Source organism: Leptonotus elevatus, chromosome 12 (genome assembly GCF_054856555.1).
Source record: "Leptonotus elevatus isolate MCC_2025b chromosome 12, RoL_Lele_1.0, whole genome shotgun sequence".
Classification (NCBI taxonomy): Eukaryota; Metazoa; Chordata; class Actinopteri; order Syngnathiformes; family Syngnathidae; genus Leptonotus; species Leptonotus elevatus.
The window spans coordinates 6,631,609-6,647,638 of NC_141250.1; the positions used below are offsets into that span (position 1 = coordinate 6,631,609).

The 16,030-nt window shown below is 40.5% G+C and overlaps 1 protein-coding gene across 20 annotated transcripts in view; it reads left to right on the forward strand.

Moving 5' to 3' along the window:
* The window catches only part of caska (calcium/calmodulin-dependent serine protein kinase a), a 102,082-nt gene that overhangs the window by 49,979 nt on the left and 36,073 nt on the right, over window positions 1–16,030 (forward strand). For all 20 annotated transcript variants that reach the window (XM_086090762.1, XM_086090763.1, XM_086090770.1 and 17 more), the window contains exons 2-5: window positions 1,790–1,902; window positions 8,745–8,850; window positions 12,863–12,940; window positions 13,033–13,105. In XM_086090762.1, coding sequence (XP_085946888.1) covers window positions 1,790–1,902; window positions 8,745–8,850; window positions 12,863–12,940; window positions 13,033–13,105 — 370 coding nt within the window. The remainder of the gene's footprint in view (window positions 1–1,789; window positions 1,903–8,744; window positions 8,851–12,862; window positions 12,941–13,032; window positions 13,106–16,030) is intronic.

Below are 16,030 nucleotides of genomic sequence, written 5' to 3' on the forward strand. Positions count from 1 at the left end.
TTTCACTCGACAAGAAGTGGTAAAATGGCCGCCTTCTGATATTGATAAAAACGGCTGGATTTTGCTGCTGAACTCGTATTCCACTAATGCAATATTAAACAGAATACCGTATTTAGACTAGTGGGGCTACATAGAACATATTATTGTTAAGATTTGCTTTTTTGTGTGTGTGGGGGGGGGGGGGGCTCTGACCCACTGCCTTGTTGTGAAGCGCCACCTTCGTCCCTCTTCGAGTGTTTATCCCCATCGACCGAATGGGATATTACTCCATTGGAAAGGCCATTGACTGTTGCAGCCTGAGCCATTAGAAGTCAGCCTCTCGGCATGCCGATGTACCACGAGCAAGCGGAGTGGACGCTCAGCCTTCTGAAATGGCAGTGGCCTCACATTAACGAGCCGTGAAAGCACCGGTGTCAAACGCGACTTGATATTGGACAAGAACAGTATCTTCCCACTAGCTCCACTGCACAAACACTGTGCTTTTTATTAGTTAAATGACATTGTTGTACTCTGACTTTTGTTGAAGTGAGTCAACTGGTGACCACAGCAAGTTGAAGATCTGGTATTTATGCATCGTTTCCCACAGAAACTAAGAGTGAGAGCAGGTCTGTCACATTACCATAATAGGATCCTAAATCAGGGGCGCACCGATCGATCGGCCTGTCGATTTATCGGCCCCGATTTCCTTAATTTTAGAAGATCGGTGATCGGCCGATCCCTTAAAAATAAACTGATCTTTTCCACCAATCTCATCTCCCTCCTCAGAGGTCTGAAAAATTTGTTCTGCTGAGATGACAAATAGGATTTTCATTTTTATTTGAGAGAACTACTTGATGTGCAGTTAAAACAACCCATTTGTATTATTTCACCGATATTGTTCAATGTTTTCCAATAAAACAGGATTGGAACACTGAAGGTATATGTTGCTTGTAATGAAAAAAATCGGTATCTGTAAAAATCGGGATCGGCAGGTCAGACTTTTTAAAAGATCGGTGATCGACCAGAAAATTGTGATCAGTGCACCCCTAATACTAATATTCGGCCAAAATATGTGTATGTGTATGTGTATGTGTGTGTACTGCACACTTCCCTTTTTTTTTTTTTAATTCAGGTGGGATCAGAGACAGGATGCTGCGTTTATCTCAGAGTATTCCACAATACTGGGATAGGGTTGTGAGTGTGACACACAACACAAAATTTTACAGCAGTCACTGGATGAGAAGTATTTTATCTACCACACCATAAGATGGCACTGAAATTATCTCATTATCTGATTGTGAGATGCCATGTCGCTGCGCGAAAGTGCACACAGTTGTGGCAATATCCCGCTTCAATGAGTTCTAGCAGCTGCTTTCGGAAATAATAGCCCATTTCACACTGCCTATAAAAGCTGTACTTTTTCTGACTTGTTTTTTGTGCCGCTGTTCTATATGAACAACACTGACACTTTATAGGACTTCAAACGGGGATCCATGAATAGTTCCATTTTCTAAAGAAGGATCCAACGCAAGAGGCGTCTGGCACTCACTTCTTCTACCTGGATTGGTATTATTTATGGTATTTTATAATCAAACCAGACACTTCATATAATAGTTGCAGCAACGCCCCTTTTTACTTGGTACTATTGTATGTAAAAGCTAAAGCAGCTCTTCTGTTGTGGATTCGATGCTGCAATTGTGCGTGATTTCTGTGTAAAACAGGCTGTGATGCGTTTGCATGTGTTTTTCACATTGTAGTAAATCTTTAATTGCATGGTTGTACTAAAGCATTTCCTCAATATCTTCTTCAGGGGTCCCTTCAGCGTGGTGAGGAGATGCATCAACAGAGAAACGGGGCAGCAGTTTGCTGTCAAAATTGTGGATGTGGCCCAGTTCACCTCCAGTCCTGGACTCAGCACAGAGGGTAAGGTTTTTCCTTCCATATAAAACTAAAATGATGTCTCCATAGAGATGCTGCTTCCTCCTCGTTTGACCACGGTTTGAATGGCCCTTCACAGACAAATTATTTATTGTTAAGTGTTCTGCAGGAGATGGATCGTTAAATGAACAGAAATATAAAAAGTGTCACAGGCTAAGACCATTGGAAGTAATCTTAAGTGAAATAATAAATTGCAGACTCAAACTGTCACCCGTATAAAACCTTTAACAACTGTATAAAAACATACAAAGACAAAGAAGCACACTTGTGGAGTCAGTTCTTGGAATGTTCACTGAGCTGAAGTCTCACAAGATTTAAGAAGTCGCATATCCCAGTATTGGGTTTGAAGCTATTGGTTATCTTCTGTAGCAATCTGCCACAGCTGTGATTAGATATGTGATGACTCTAGAGGACGAGCGATGGCATTAAAGATAGTTGAAAGGTTGCGGTGAAGCCTGATAAGAAGACTTGAGCTAAACAAAGTCAGGAAGGGTGCACAGCGATCTTGAGAACATATCATGAATACAACTTATGTCTCTCCATGAAAAATATTTACTTAACATTAGTAGTACCAACCAAGCATTAATAGTTAATTAACTTTTATTTATAAACTTATTTATTTTTGCTACAGTTCTGTCATTAAAATGTGCAGATGTGCCTAATGTTGCGTCTACTGAGTGTCAGGGTACAGTATATATTGGTGGTGTCATTCTGTGCGATTGTGAGCAATTACAGTATTAGCATTGGACTACTTCAAGGCAGTCTCATTAGCAAAGATAAATAGTGTGAAGGGGGTGCCGCCCGTTTGCTTTTGCCATTTAGAATGACAAACGTTAGCAACGGCAGCGTTGATCATGTTAAACGCGTGAGATGGATCATGGAAGGTATTCACTCATAGGCCTGGCACATTACCTGCATATTTTATGGCCTTTTAAAATGTGTCAAAATGTTACACCAACCTCGAAGGTTGAACACAATTCCCCCTGCGGCGAAGGAGCAGGGATGGGTACCTTTCACATTTGAACCGATACTGTTCTAATACTCGGTACCTGGGAATCAATACCGGTACTCAACGGTACCAATTTTCGGTACTTTTGTACTCTCTCTCGCTCTTGTATTTATTTATTTATTTATTTTATTTGTTAAATTGTATTTATTAATTTGTTTGGGTGGTAGCAAATGTTCATCATTGTTTATTTAATAGTAAATATTAATAAATTAATAATAAATAAATTAATAAATATTTTAAAAAATCTATTTTACAATTAATAATCAATAATCAATATGTAACTTGAAAAATAAAAAATAAATTCATTTAAATGAGCCAGAAAGGAATAGTAAAAATAAAAGTTTAACATTTTACAATTATTGAAGTATGATTAATAAACATAAGTTAATATTACAAAAACAAAGTGTGAATCTAAGTTCTGTGCTATGAACAACAATAAATATATAAATTAACAATAACTGATGTAGTTGTGCAGTTGTTTTTCAAGGACGTAAAGCCTGCTGCACGATGAGCTGGAAGTTTGAACCCACGTTGGACTCAAATATGAAAAAATGACAGTTGGAAGAGGACATGACATGAACAAAGAGAATAATTTGATTCAAATCAATCATTTGAATGCACCCGACATAGTCTGTAATGCTCGCTACATTTTGGCCACAATCTTTTGCTATTTTAAATATGGTCACCAGTAGTATATCCAAATTACAATGTCCATACACCTTAACGATGTTGAATCCGTGTACATTCCAGCATGATTCCATTCGGTGGGGGAAGACCGCCGCCGACACCTCTCTCCGGCGTGCGCTGATTGTGCAGGGATATTGCCGGCGCAGAGGCTTTCATACTTCATAAATTATATTTGTTTGGCCTAACGACACAAAAATCGCGCTCGTTTCCAGACCCGAAAATGTAGGCATCCCCGCGCCGTTCACGTTGCGTGGATGCTGCCGAGCCGCCGACCGGGTTTCCCGCGAGCCCAGACCGCGCCCTCGGCCTCGTTCCTCGCACGTGAAATCCTGTGCGATTGGGTGACGTCAGTACGCCGGTGCACGTTGTGTTCAAGTGCGCCATGGAAAATCGTCAAATCTTCCACTCCCGCACAGTCACAACTTTGAAAGACGTGCTTCAGAACCGAAAATTGGCACCGTTTGATTTTATGTGAATCAGTGCTCGGAAGTACCGACCCAAATGGGTCCATACCACGGTACCCATCCCTACCAAGGAGGGCCTGTATAGTAGTTAGTAATGATTTATATTATATAATTGCAACATAATAGCAGTAGTATTAAGAAGTGGATTAAATAAGGTAAGTCCCCACTGAAGGCCCAGGTACCAAATGCAGGTCCCGAAAAGGCATAATCGTGATTTTAAATGTATGCTGTCTCACGTTATGGTCTTGCATGACGTCTTTCGTCTTTTATCATCGGCGCTGCCAAAAAAGCGGAATAAAAAGCAGCACGTGCAGAGGTGATTTTAGTGAGGTACTCAAAGGTCTGGCGAAATATGCTGCATAAAAAGCCCCCAAAAATGCAAAACACATGTCGAATCAAATCCTTTGATTTTGATTTTAAGCTGGTGAGGTACTCGAAGGTCTCTTGCTGTATGCTGAAGTGATGTCATAACATTCAGCATTCCATCATTTAGAAAAGATGTCATCAAAAAGACTAACATGACAATATTATTGTCATTGACAAAATATCGTGATCATGTGGTACTGTGCTATACTCCTCTAGCATTGCACGTACACTCTCTGCTCAGACCTTAGAGTGAGGGAAGTGGGTCAAATTGTTCGTGCCTTGGCAATGGATTGACCAACACACACACAAACGCATGCACACGCACACCCACACACACACCAGTCAGTGTCTCTCAAGCGTGTCCAGAGGTCTGTCTGACGAATAGGTTAGCTCTCCAAGGGGATGAGAGAGCAAAGCAAGCCAGCGAATGAGCAAAATCCATCATGTGCCGCTGCCCGCTCGCTCCCTCTCCTTTCCCGCCTCCCAATTCCCCAATCCTTTGCACGCTTCCACCCGTTCCCCCCTTCCCACAGGTCTTCCTTCTGCCGTTCTTTTATTTTCCCTCACATTGTTGTCCTCTTCACCTTCCTCGTCTGTCACCTCCTTCTCCAGAGTCACGAACGACACAGCGCTGTGTGTGTTGGTGGGTCTGCTCTTATTGTGACATCTTGTCCACGCCGTCGGCACAAGTTGTGAATATGCACAATCATACGCATGCTTGCATAGATAGTTGGGATGCTGCGACGGGCAGAAAAAACAGAATAACATATTACTGTATTTACTCAACTGCAGATGGAGGGCAGGCGTTATTCCCTCTCCTGCCTGTCAACGTGTTTGCCACTGTTGAGTCGGCACTTGGCACTCAAAAGTACACAAACACACGAGAGGTGGAATGGCTTTTGGAAAACCGTTCCAGTTCAGTTTGCATGTCCTGTCAATTCGTAGGCATATGCAAGCTTAATTTTTAGTGAGTCGCAGCAGTATGCAGTAGCAATGCTAATAATGGAAAAGTAGAGCTAATGCTAAATTATCACCGTTGGACTAACAGGCAGCTATTACTATGGTGCACTTTATTCTACGAACAATCAGTGTGCCTGCCAAAAATTATTGAGACCGGCGAATGGCACCAGATACCTGTTTCGAGCGAGACCAGCGTACAGAGTCTGAATAGCTCCAATGCAATATCTCTGGTGCATCGAGGGAACTTACAGCTCACTCGAAATCGATATATGTTAAACACATCAGTCTATGTGCGTCTAAAGACTTATTCAATAACATGAGCTTTTATTTAGGAGAATATTGAATAGATCCCTTGGAAAACAACATTTTGTTGAGCTCAGGTAGGTACCTATTTTAAATGAAAAAAATCTCACGAGTAACCAGCAAACAAAAGTGTAAATACTAAAGACTAACCCTAACCCTAACCCTAACCCTAACCCTGAACGCAAAGCTAATATACTTTCAGGGATGGCATACATAAAGAGTTGCTGTATTTTTAATGAATAATATTTATTAAAGGGACAGCAACGTGAAAAATCAACTTTTTGGAGCTTTTAGCCATGTTAAAATGCTAATTCCTCACCAAAAACATAACCGAAATGGTGTTTTCCTCCATTGGCCCCTCTGAGAAATTCTAGGTCATTCTGCTCTCCAAGCATCAGCTCCTCCCAACCTGAGAAAATGAGCTGTTGGAACTTTTTGACGTCATGAGGTGCGGCCCCACCCCCGCACCGCCTCTGCGGACTAAACGCACACCCACTTTCTCTGAGACCTCCATGGAATCGTGGCAAAAGTCGCCTTTATCAGTAAACATTCTGTCCATTCAAAGCAATCACTTATCCTTCACATTTGCAGTGTCAATGTGCAATGACAATTAGCCGTCTTAAAATTCCAGAAAGGGTTTTGGCTGAAGTAAAACTTTTTGCGCTGTTTAACCTAACTGAATGAATGGTGTAGTGGTTAGCGCTTGCCCTGTAAGCACCAGGCTGGCGGTTCGCGACCCACTCAAAGTCGACTTTTTTTCCCCCTTCTTTTCTTTACACAAAGTTTGGGAACATGATGGCCACTGTTGCCCCTGCTCTGTCCTACTTCATGCTTTGTAAAAATGACTACTGTACTGTGAAAAATCTGGGGTAGATGCCACGGACTTCCGACTTCCGGGTTTTACACATCAGCACCGTTTCCGGCCACTGCTGGCCGCGTTCCAACACTCGCGCCCCCACTCCTGCGCCCCCCAACCGCGCGCTCTCGCCCATCGTCTCAGCGTCTCAGCTCTCTGAAATGCGTCGGACAACTGATACAGACACACTACACACTCGCACCTGTCGACGGCAACGCGCAACCAAGTGGCACAAAGGCGGAAGCGCAAGTACTAGGACGCGGCCCACACGTCGCAAACCGGAACCGGAAACAAAGTTGATGTGTGAAAACCTGGAAGTCGAAAGTCCCGCCTCCTCCGTGGCATTTACCCCATTCAAGAGATAGCCCATTACTTTTTCACGTACTATTTGTCAACATCTAATCAATCAGCAACATTTTATCGTCAATCAGACATTGAAATCAATCGCCCCGCTTCATTTACCGCACCGTACATCGTAATCTCGCAGCCATTTATCTCCTTTAACAGTTTTCCATTTGTGCCACACGCCAATAGTCGGAATTTTGATTTGTTTCAGAAGCTCAAAATCCTGTTCTCCACGTGCAACACTCTCACCTCCATCATTATCACACTTAAGTATATGGAGACAAAGAAGGAGGAAAGTGTAACTTGTTAGCATCATTTGTTTTTATTTAATGCAGAAGAGTGTTTGATTGTTGCTAATGTCGCAAACTTGTCAGCACCTCCAGATTATTTTCATTCCTCCATTAACCTTTCTCACCATTAGGAGTCAATTAGAGTACAGGCTTAGTTCAAGGGGAGCCTTCAGAGCGCTGAAGTGTCTTTCAAGATGTCAAAGAACGTTAATGCTAATCTTATGGCATGATGATTGTAAAGCACATGCATGGCACCCCAGGGATCTGTGTAGCTAGCGGTCTATCATTTTGATGTACAAGCCTGGGCATCTGTAGGAATGTGTTAGCGCTAATGAGCTTTGCTTACGATGCTAATTTAGTGATTTTTAAAAGGCTGGGCTTTATGACCAGTGCGGTGCTCCGGTTAAGTTCATTCAAGACTCTGATTGTCCATAGGTGTGAATTTGAGGGTACAAGTTTGTCTATCTGTGCCCTCCATTTGGCTGGCAACTTGTCCAGGGAGTACCTTGCAAGACCAAAACATTGATGTATAATAAATCTGATGTTGTTTATAATAATACTGCTAAATTTATTTGCTTGTGTTTGTTAAAAAAAAAATACATGGAAAGAGGACTTTGAAAAAATTATCACATATTAAATCACAACCGCAATATTGAGGGGAAACTTTTTTTTTTTTTGAAAGTCGTTCGTCCCTACTGATGACGATCTATAAAAAATGGATGGATGATTAATAATTACACATTTGTTGATTGTAGTGCTGTCACTAACGACTTTTTAAAAAATCGAGTAGCCTATCGATTATTACATCGTAATCGACTAATCGCCCCCCCCCCCCCCAATATATATATATATTTTTTTTTTAAAGTCCACTAAGGTTGAACGTGAGTGAATTTTGCTCGCTTTTTGCACATTTGGTAGCGTAAAACCGATGTATAATATTTATTATGGCAAATGCTTGATGGCCTCGCCTGCACGCGACTTGGAGGAGTGAAAAAAAAAAACTTGGCGGAGTCGCTGTATCGGGAGGATACCGCCTTCCTGTTGCTGACGCACGTAGGGCCGCCATCTTACGTGTGTCAGCCCGGCGCCAATAAATTCATTAGCGCTCTTTTATTTACTTAGCGATTTTGACGCAGATTGTTTTGTTACAAACATAAGACATGTAGCGATGCAAATTTTCTCCCTTTTCAGTCTAAAGAGACCACAAACAAAACCTAAGAAGCATCTTAGTTAGTAGTGGTGAATGCCGGTCGGAGTCCGTCAGCAATAAGTGTCCGTGCGGAAACGCGAAATATTGGTTCCGGGCCTCCCGGCAACTTCCAGGTGCCGCAAATATGTTTTTTTTTTGTTATCATTAAAGTAACTTCGACGCATGCATTTTTGCGTCAACCAATTTTTGTGGTCGACCCAAACAAAAAAAATTCCCAGCCCTAGTTGATTGATAAATTGCCGATGATAGATATTATTGATATGACTGTCAGTGGAAAAGGTGTGAAAACTGAGCTCATAAAATATTGTTGTTGTCTTTTCTCCCTCTAACCACTTAGACCTGAAGAGGGAGGCCAGCATCTGCCACATGCTCAAACACCCGCATATCGTGGAGCTGCTAGAGACGTACAGCTCCGACGGGATGCTCTACATGGTCTTTGAATTGTAAGTCACACATCCAGTTACAGAAAAAGCACAATTGTGAATCACCGCTGATAGGAGGATTCTTGTTATCGTGCGGCGGTGGGGATTTGCACGAGGAACAAGAGAGTGCATGGAGCAGCGATGCATGGAAGGGAGAAAAGATGAAGATTAAGATTTCACACTCGCTCGTAGCAGACGCCTCTCCCTTCCACTCATCCCCACTCTTGTATCCTCATCTCTTCGCCGCTTCCCCGGCTTATTCCAGATTCTCATCTCACCCAAAAGAACATTTTTGTGCATAAAGTTCCATCAAAGGCTGGGGGAAGAAGTTTTTTCATTATTCACACTTCTTATTTTTGGTACTCAAGTAGGGAAATGCAAGGCCTTTTCACACAGCCGTAAGACAACGATATGTTCCGCTTTTTTTCCTGTATTAATGACAGGAAATAGGGGCTGATGTCGTCACAGCAGTTTTGGGGCTATCTAGGACCTATTACCGATATTAGTGGTTCTCTCTCTCTCTCTCTCTCTCTCTCTCTCTCTCTCTCTCTCTCTCTCTCTCTCTCTCTCTCTCTCTCTCTCTCTCTCTCTCTCTCTCTCTCTCTTTCACAATAGCTACACATTCAGAAATAGAAGGAAATTAAATGAATTAAAGTGACAGCCTACTTTTATTCAGCACACTCATCTGGCGCTCCAAGCGACTCTGCCTCTCTCCTCCCAAACCTTAAGGCCACATGGCACACAACTAGTGGTGGCATGTGAGAAGTACAACATGAAATGTTAACATACTGTAATACAGTGATTTTTTTGTTTATCCAGTTGGAAAGTTATGTAGTAGTTGTATCAATCATGCACACAGTTGTGACAATATCCTGACTTGCTGGGTACAAACGGATGAATTCTGGATGTTCTGTTATGGCTGTGAATGATGCATCTATATTTTGCGGGACTTCAGTGTGAAAGAGGCTACAGGTAGATGGAAGAGATATTTGAGCACTTCATCCCTCAGAGAGCAGATAACAGAGCATGCATATAAGATAACTGCAGACATCTTCATATGTCTCTCCCTGAAGCCTGCTTAAATATGAATAGTGTGTAATACTGTATTAAATGATGTGATGAAAACGAGAGCCTCACAGCAGCCTGGCCTAATTGGAGAGGACACCAAGACTGGGTTTTTAAATAATTGGGTAGGAAATGAATCCGAGCAATTATGAGAGACGCAGTGGTTGTAACTTGACTAGGTCAACTATTAATGTCATTCAACACGGCAACATGTGCCTGTTTGTGTCATTAAAGAGCCAATTAAAAAAAAGAACTCCCTTATACTTAAGTAATGCAATAGCCATCAAGTCTGTTACTATTGAGTTGTTGGATGAGCAGGAAACTGGTTCTAACTGGATGACAATCTCATTTGGTGTACTCAAATTTGTGGCCAGTTTTCTCATAGTGGAGATCGCACTATTTTACTTTTAAAATAAAACAGGAATTATTAGCTGAAGACAGCAGGTTTCATCCAGTTGTACCTAATGTGTGAAAACATTTACTAGGTGCAGGTTTGTTAGCAAGAGCGACCTCTAGTGGCTTTAATAATAACAGCAATTGTTGGCCTGTGCCTAAAAATTTAAACGTCACCATATCCATCCATCTGTTTTCACTAGCGTTGTGGGTAAGCGAGAGTCTAACCCAGCTGAATTTGGGGAGAAGGCCAATCAACACCCTGGAACCTACCATGAAAATCGGCCACGACAAGGCACATGTTATGTTTATTGTATTATATCACATTACAAATAAAGTACAACTGGAGCCTAAAACAACATTTGTATTGGATATAAAATAGAAATTTAGAAATAGAACAGGAATAGGTTGTGTAGCTCTGTGGAAAATAAACATGGATGTGGAGCAACCAAATTCCAGAACCTATTTGAACACTAATCGTCGTAAAAGACGCAATCTCTGTATAACATCAGATCATCTTTAATAGTGTACAGGGACCTCATTAAAGGGATACTTGACTCGTTTAGCTATTTTCAGCAGTAAAGAGTTAATATTTTGTCCAGAATGAATTTAACTTTATTTTTCTTGTACAATTAATACCTTTAAAAACAAATTTTCCCACTTGCTGTCGACTGAAGATGACATCACCTGTGCTGAGGAAGTAGGTAACGACCAATCATGGCTCACCTTTTTTCTGGGTGTGGACAGCCAACTGAGCTGTGATTGGTCGTTACCTATTTCCTTAGCACAGGTGATGTCATCTTCAGTCGACAGCAAGTGGGAAAATTTGTTTTTGAAGTTATACATTGTTCATGAAAAATTATAAATTTATCACATTGCCGGTAATTCTGGACAAAATATTAACTTTATACTGCTGAAAATGGCGCAATGAGTTGCGTATCCCTTTAACAACATGGTAAGTGTCCACATTTTAATACATCTGAGAGGCATGATGCTTCTGTTTTTGTTAGCAACAGAGTAGGGCTGGGCGATATGGCCAAAAAATTAAATCTCGATTTTTGCAGTCATTCAGGACGATTACGATTTTAATCGATTTAAATCTATTAAACCCAACAAACATTTATTTAAAGGTTTCATTGATTCAAAAATAAATCCTGTGTGAAAGGTTCAGACAACAATAATGTGTACTGATTCTAAATTAGTTTTAACATAAACCTAACATTAATATTTTTTTCTTAAATACCCCAATTAGGTAGTTGGTAGCTATTGTAAACATGTCTTGTAAACCACCCAAATTCTAACTTAGAAAATAATTTTAATGTAACAGAACATAAGAACAGCAGCTTTTAATTAGGGATGCACCGAAATGAAATTTTGGGGCTGAAACCGAAAACCGAAAAGGAGAAATGCTTGGCCGAAAACCGAAACGCAGAGGGAAAAAAAATGTATGCCAATTTTTTTATTATGATTACATTTATTATAATCAATTAAAATTATATATTATTATAAAATATTTAGGCCTATTTAACACGGGCATTTTAACAAAGCACAATATAAATTGAAATGCGTCCACACCACAGACAACAGAGACATGTTGGCGAATAGTACATTAACACCAAAACGCGGGGTGAGCAACTGAGCATTTTCTGGCGGTGCAATTGCACTTTATAGTCAATGTACAGTACTTCGCACCGGCGGGCACTAATGCGTGCGGTGCGGATTACGCATTTGTAGGCTATTTGGAGCGGGACACGGTGCGGCACACTTAAAACCAGCACATTCACATGTTCACCAATGTTTAAAAATTAAAAAAAATATTCGCACCAGCGGCTTTGGAAATTCACACATAGCGTCCTGTACAGATCTGTAGTCACCCGGAGATAGTGGTGTTTACTTGTTTAAAACTGTTGTTAGCAATAGTGCTAATATTAGCTAAAGTATTTAGCACGACCACCAGAATGCAAGTGAAAAAGTGGAAGCGCTCGAGGGGCTCTCATCAAAGAAAAAAAGGGAGGCGCTGCAGGAGAAAGAGTGGCTCACCTGTAGTGCAGTACTCGGCAGCGCTCTCTTTTTTGACATAGTTTACCAAGCGACCCTCTCCTTCGCCGGTGTGCACAATGAAGCTACCAGTACTCACAAACGCCAGCGATCAGCAAGGTGGACACTTACTCCCGTGTTTGGTGTTTAATTCAAACAGACGCTTGCAGCTTTTTTTTCCTTTTTGCTTTTCTCACCACAACATCCTCTTTCGGCTTGAATTTTATTTGCATATTTTTCCCATTTTCGGTGGCCGTATATTCGGTGCATCACTACTTTTAATAATCCAAAAGACAAAATTCGATTTCACGATTTAGCAAATTTTCAAAGATTCGATTTTTAAAATGACAATGTATTTTTATTATTTCAATTTATTTCCCAGCCCTACAACAGAGTTAGAATCGGCTTAGCAGTTAACAAATGTTCTTTTGTGAGTTGGTTGCTACCGTTTGTCTTTTTTGACCAACATTTTTGCAAATATTTTAAGAACATATTTCTTCCCACCATTCTGACCTTCTTCTTCTCTGATTTATCTCAGCATGGACGGAGCTGACTTGTGCTTTGAGATCGTCAAGAGAGCGGACGCCGGCTTTGTCTACAGCGAAGCGGTGGCCAGGTGAGGTCAACTCGAATTTGATTCGCAACTTGGGCTGCTGTTTTAATTTGATTTAATTGGATTTTGACACTCTCTTTTCTCGTTTTTCTTAGTCACTACATGAGACAAATCCTGGAGGCGCTGCGCTACTGCCATGACAACAACGTCATCCACAGAGATGTCAAGGTATTTCTTCCTTTTTTTAAATAAAATAAATACAATTATAGTGTTTAATATGCAGTGAGCTTGGAAACGCTGTGGCTGCAGGTGGGAGTCGAAGCGGAAATTCAGCATTTGTAGGCTGAAAACTCCAACAGCTGCTTTTTTCCTGAAAGTGGCGCCCTTTCAGAATCTCTGCTTTGATTAGTGACCTCATACCAGTTCCTAATCTCATTAACATGAATATAAATTTGGTTAATTTCAATCACAGACACAAAGGGTCATTCTCCTCAGTCTCGTCAATATTAGTTGGATAACATTTTCATTTCAGGAAACTCTGATTCCCTGATGATTTGTCTCAGCCTAATGGGCTCTCTGATGACTAAGACTGAGTATGAGGGTCATACATCATAAATCAATTCAAGGGGGATATTCATTTTATAATTTAGAATAAATAATTTTACACAAAAAATATAATGTCATGAGAATAATATCACTACAATAAAAATTCAATTTTACAGCAATAAAGTTATGATTTCACCAGAATTATGCAGTTGGGAATTTTACAGTTTTGCTTGTAAAAAACTTTGAAAGTTTAGAGAGTAAGGTTGTGATGTTGTGAGAATAAAATGAGAATTTTAATGGAAAGTAGTAGCGATTTTACAAGAATAAAGTTATTTAAAGCAACACTCAGGAACTTTCGGGTTTCACTGATAATAGCAGCACCAAATGGACAAAAGTGATAGTGTTTTGCCTTTGCATTTCCCATGAGGACCAGGGCATAGCGACGTGAAATCCTGTTGCATACTTGCCAACTTTCCCGATTCACATGGGACTCAGCGGGAGTATCCCGAATCTCAACTTTATCTCCCACGTGGCTCTGGATCAGTCATTTCTCCCGCTAATCTCCCAAATTTACAGCAATGTAAATAGTTTACACTGTGGGCAATATTTGACACAGGAACTGGAAAACCCTGGCCTGCTGCACTGTAAGCAGCCGGTTACGAGACTCCCACTCGAGTCTGTAATAGTCAAAAAGGCCTGATTCAACACATAATACATCCAAGATTTTACCGGGAAAGCTGTCGGAGGCTGGAGGGGATTGATTGAAGGTTAAAAACAAATTAATCGTCATAGTGTTATGATGTGTTGTATTTTGACAATGAAGACATAATATTACAAGAATAAAGTCATAAAGTTGTACTTTTATGTGAGTTATACAAGAATGTTAGAATTTTGCTAGATCGTAAAACAATCAAGTTAAACAATAGAAGTGAACAATTTTTTAACAATGTTTTTTTTAATTTAGCAAGTAGAAAGTCACATTTTATGAGAATAAAATTGCGAGCATAGAGTGAGATGTATTTATTTTTTATTAAAACATCTTCGTGTTATGAGAATAAAGTCATAATATTTTGGAAGCAAAGCCGCAATTTACAATAAATCGTGATAATGTTACAAGATTGAGGTCTTTTTTTTTCTTTCTTTTTTTACTGTTGCAAAACCAAAAGAAGATAATTTCACAAGAATGAAGTTACTATAATTACATAGCGAGTCATCATTTTACATGGATGAAGTCACTATTTTGTAAGAGTAATTGCTTAACAAAATTCTAATTTTCATGTTACGGAATTAAAGTTGTAATTTTATCAAATAAAACCGTGAAATTACAACAAGCATAAATTAGCAATTTTGCGAAACTTTGCATCAAAGTAGCCCTAATAAAGAATACATAATTTGAGGGTAATACAGGTGTACTTTTATGAGAATGATGCACTACTACAAGAATAAAGTCACAATTTTATGAGAGTAATGTCCCAATATTACAAGAATGTAGTTTCCATTCTATACGCTAATTCTTACATACTGCATTGTTACTGTTGCCTTGGTGTTGTTAGCATCACTTGGGCTAACCAGCCACTCATTGCCATAGAAATGACTCACTATTAAGGATCAAGACCATTTTTTTCAGACTGATAGCAGTACGACGACTCAACTCTTTGAATGCTCACTGATACCAATTGTAAAACGGCAGACGACAAAGTATCGACGACTGGTATCGGCCTCCATTGCAAGTAACTGACGCAATAAGGCCGGTATCAGCCCGATACGAGACCTGGTATCAGTACTCGCCCATCCCTACTCACCTTTTAATGCTTTGTGCGATGTGTGTTTAATCAGGTTATAAATACAACAGGTTTCTACTATCACTCTATAACAGAAGCTGCTGTCTCGTCCTTATCAGATGTGCTTCCCCCAATTTATATCTTCTTTCTCACACACACTCACACACACACACAGCCACAAAAGAACTGACAGCAGTGACGTATGGAGGGAGATAAATACTGAGGCTTTAAATCAATTCAGTGACTTTCATGCATGGGAAGTTGCAGCTCGCTTGAGCAGCTTTCTTGTAAATTTGTGTGCGTGTGCGTGTGCGTGCGTGCGTGCGTGCGTGCGTGCGTGACGCAGACATTTTCAGACTACAGTAATTTCTGGACTATAAGCCGCTACTTTTTCATTTGCTTTCGACCCTGCTGCTAATATAAAGGTGCGGCTTATCCATCAGCTCACTAGGGGGCGCACTATAAAGGAAGCGCAAGAGCATCAGGCAGAGCAAAACAAACCAAGTGAGCCCAAATACAGTAGGAGAGACAGAACGAGAGTGAGACAATTTGCGCCCTGATTATGGAAAATAAAGGAGCGGGAACCCGGTGCGATAACATTAAAACACCTGCGGCTTACAGTCGGGTGCAGCTTATATGTGTAACAAACTCGAGTTTTCCCCAAATTTAGCTAGCGTGGCTTATTGTCAGGTGCGCCTTACTGTAGTAGTTTTTTTTAACACTATCCACTAGGAATGGGGAGAATTGTGGTTATTTGATCATTATTACTGATTAAACTTGATGAATGGTGTCTTGAAACCATTGAGACTAACATGGTGTGCACTAC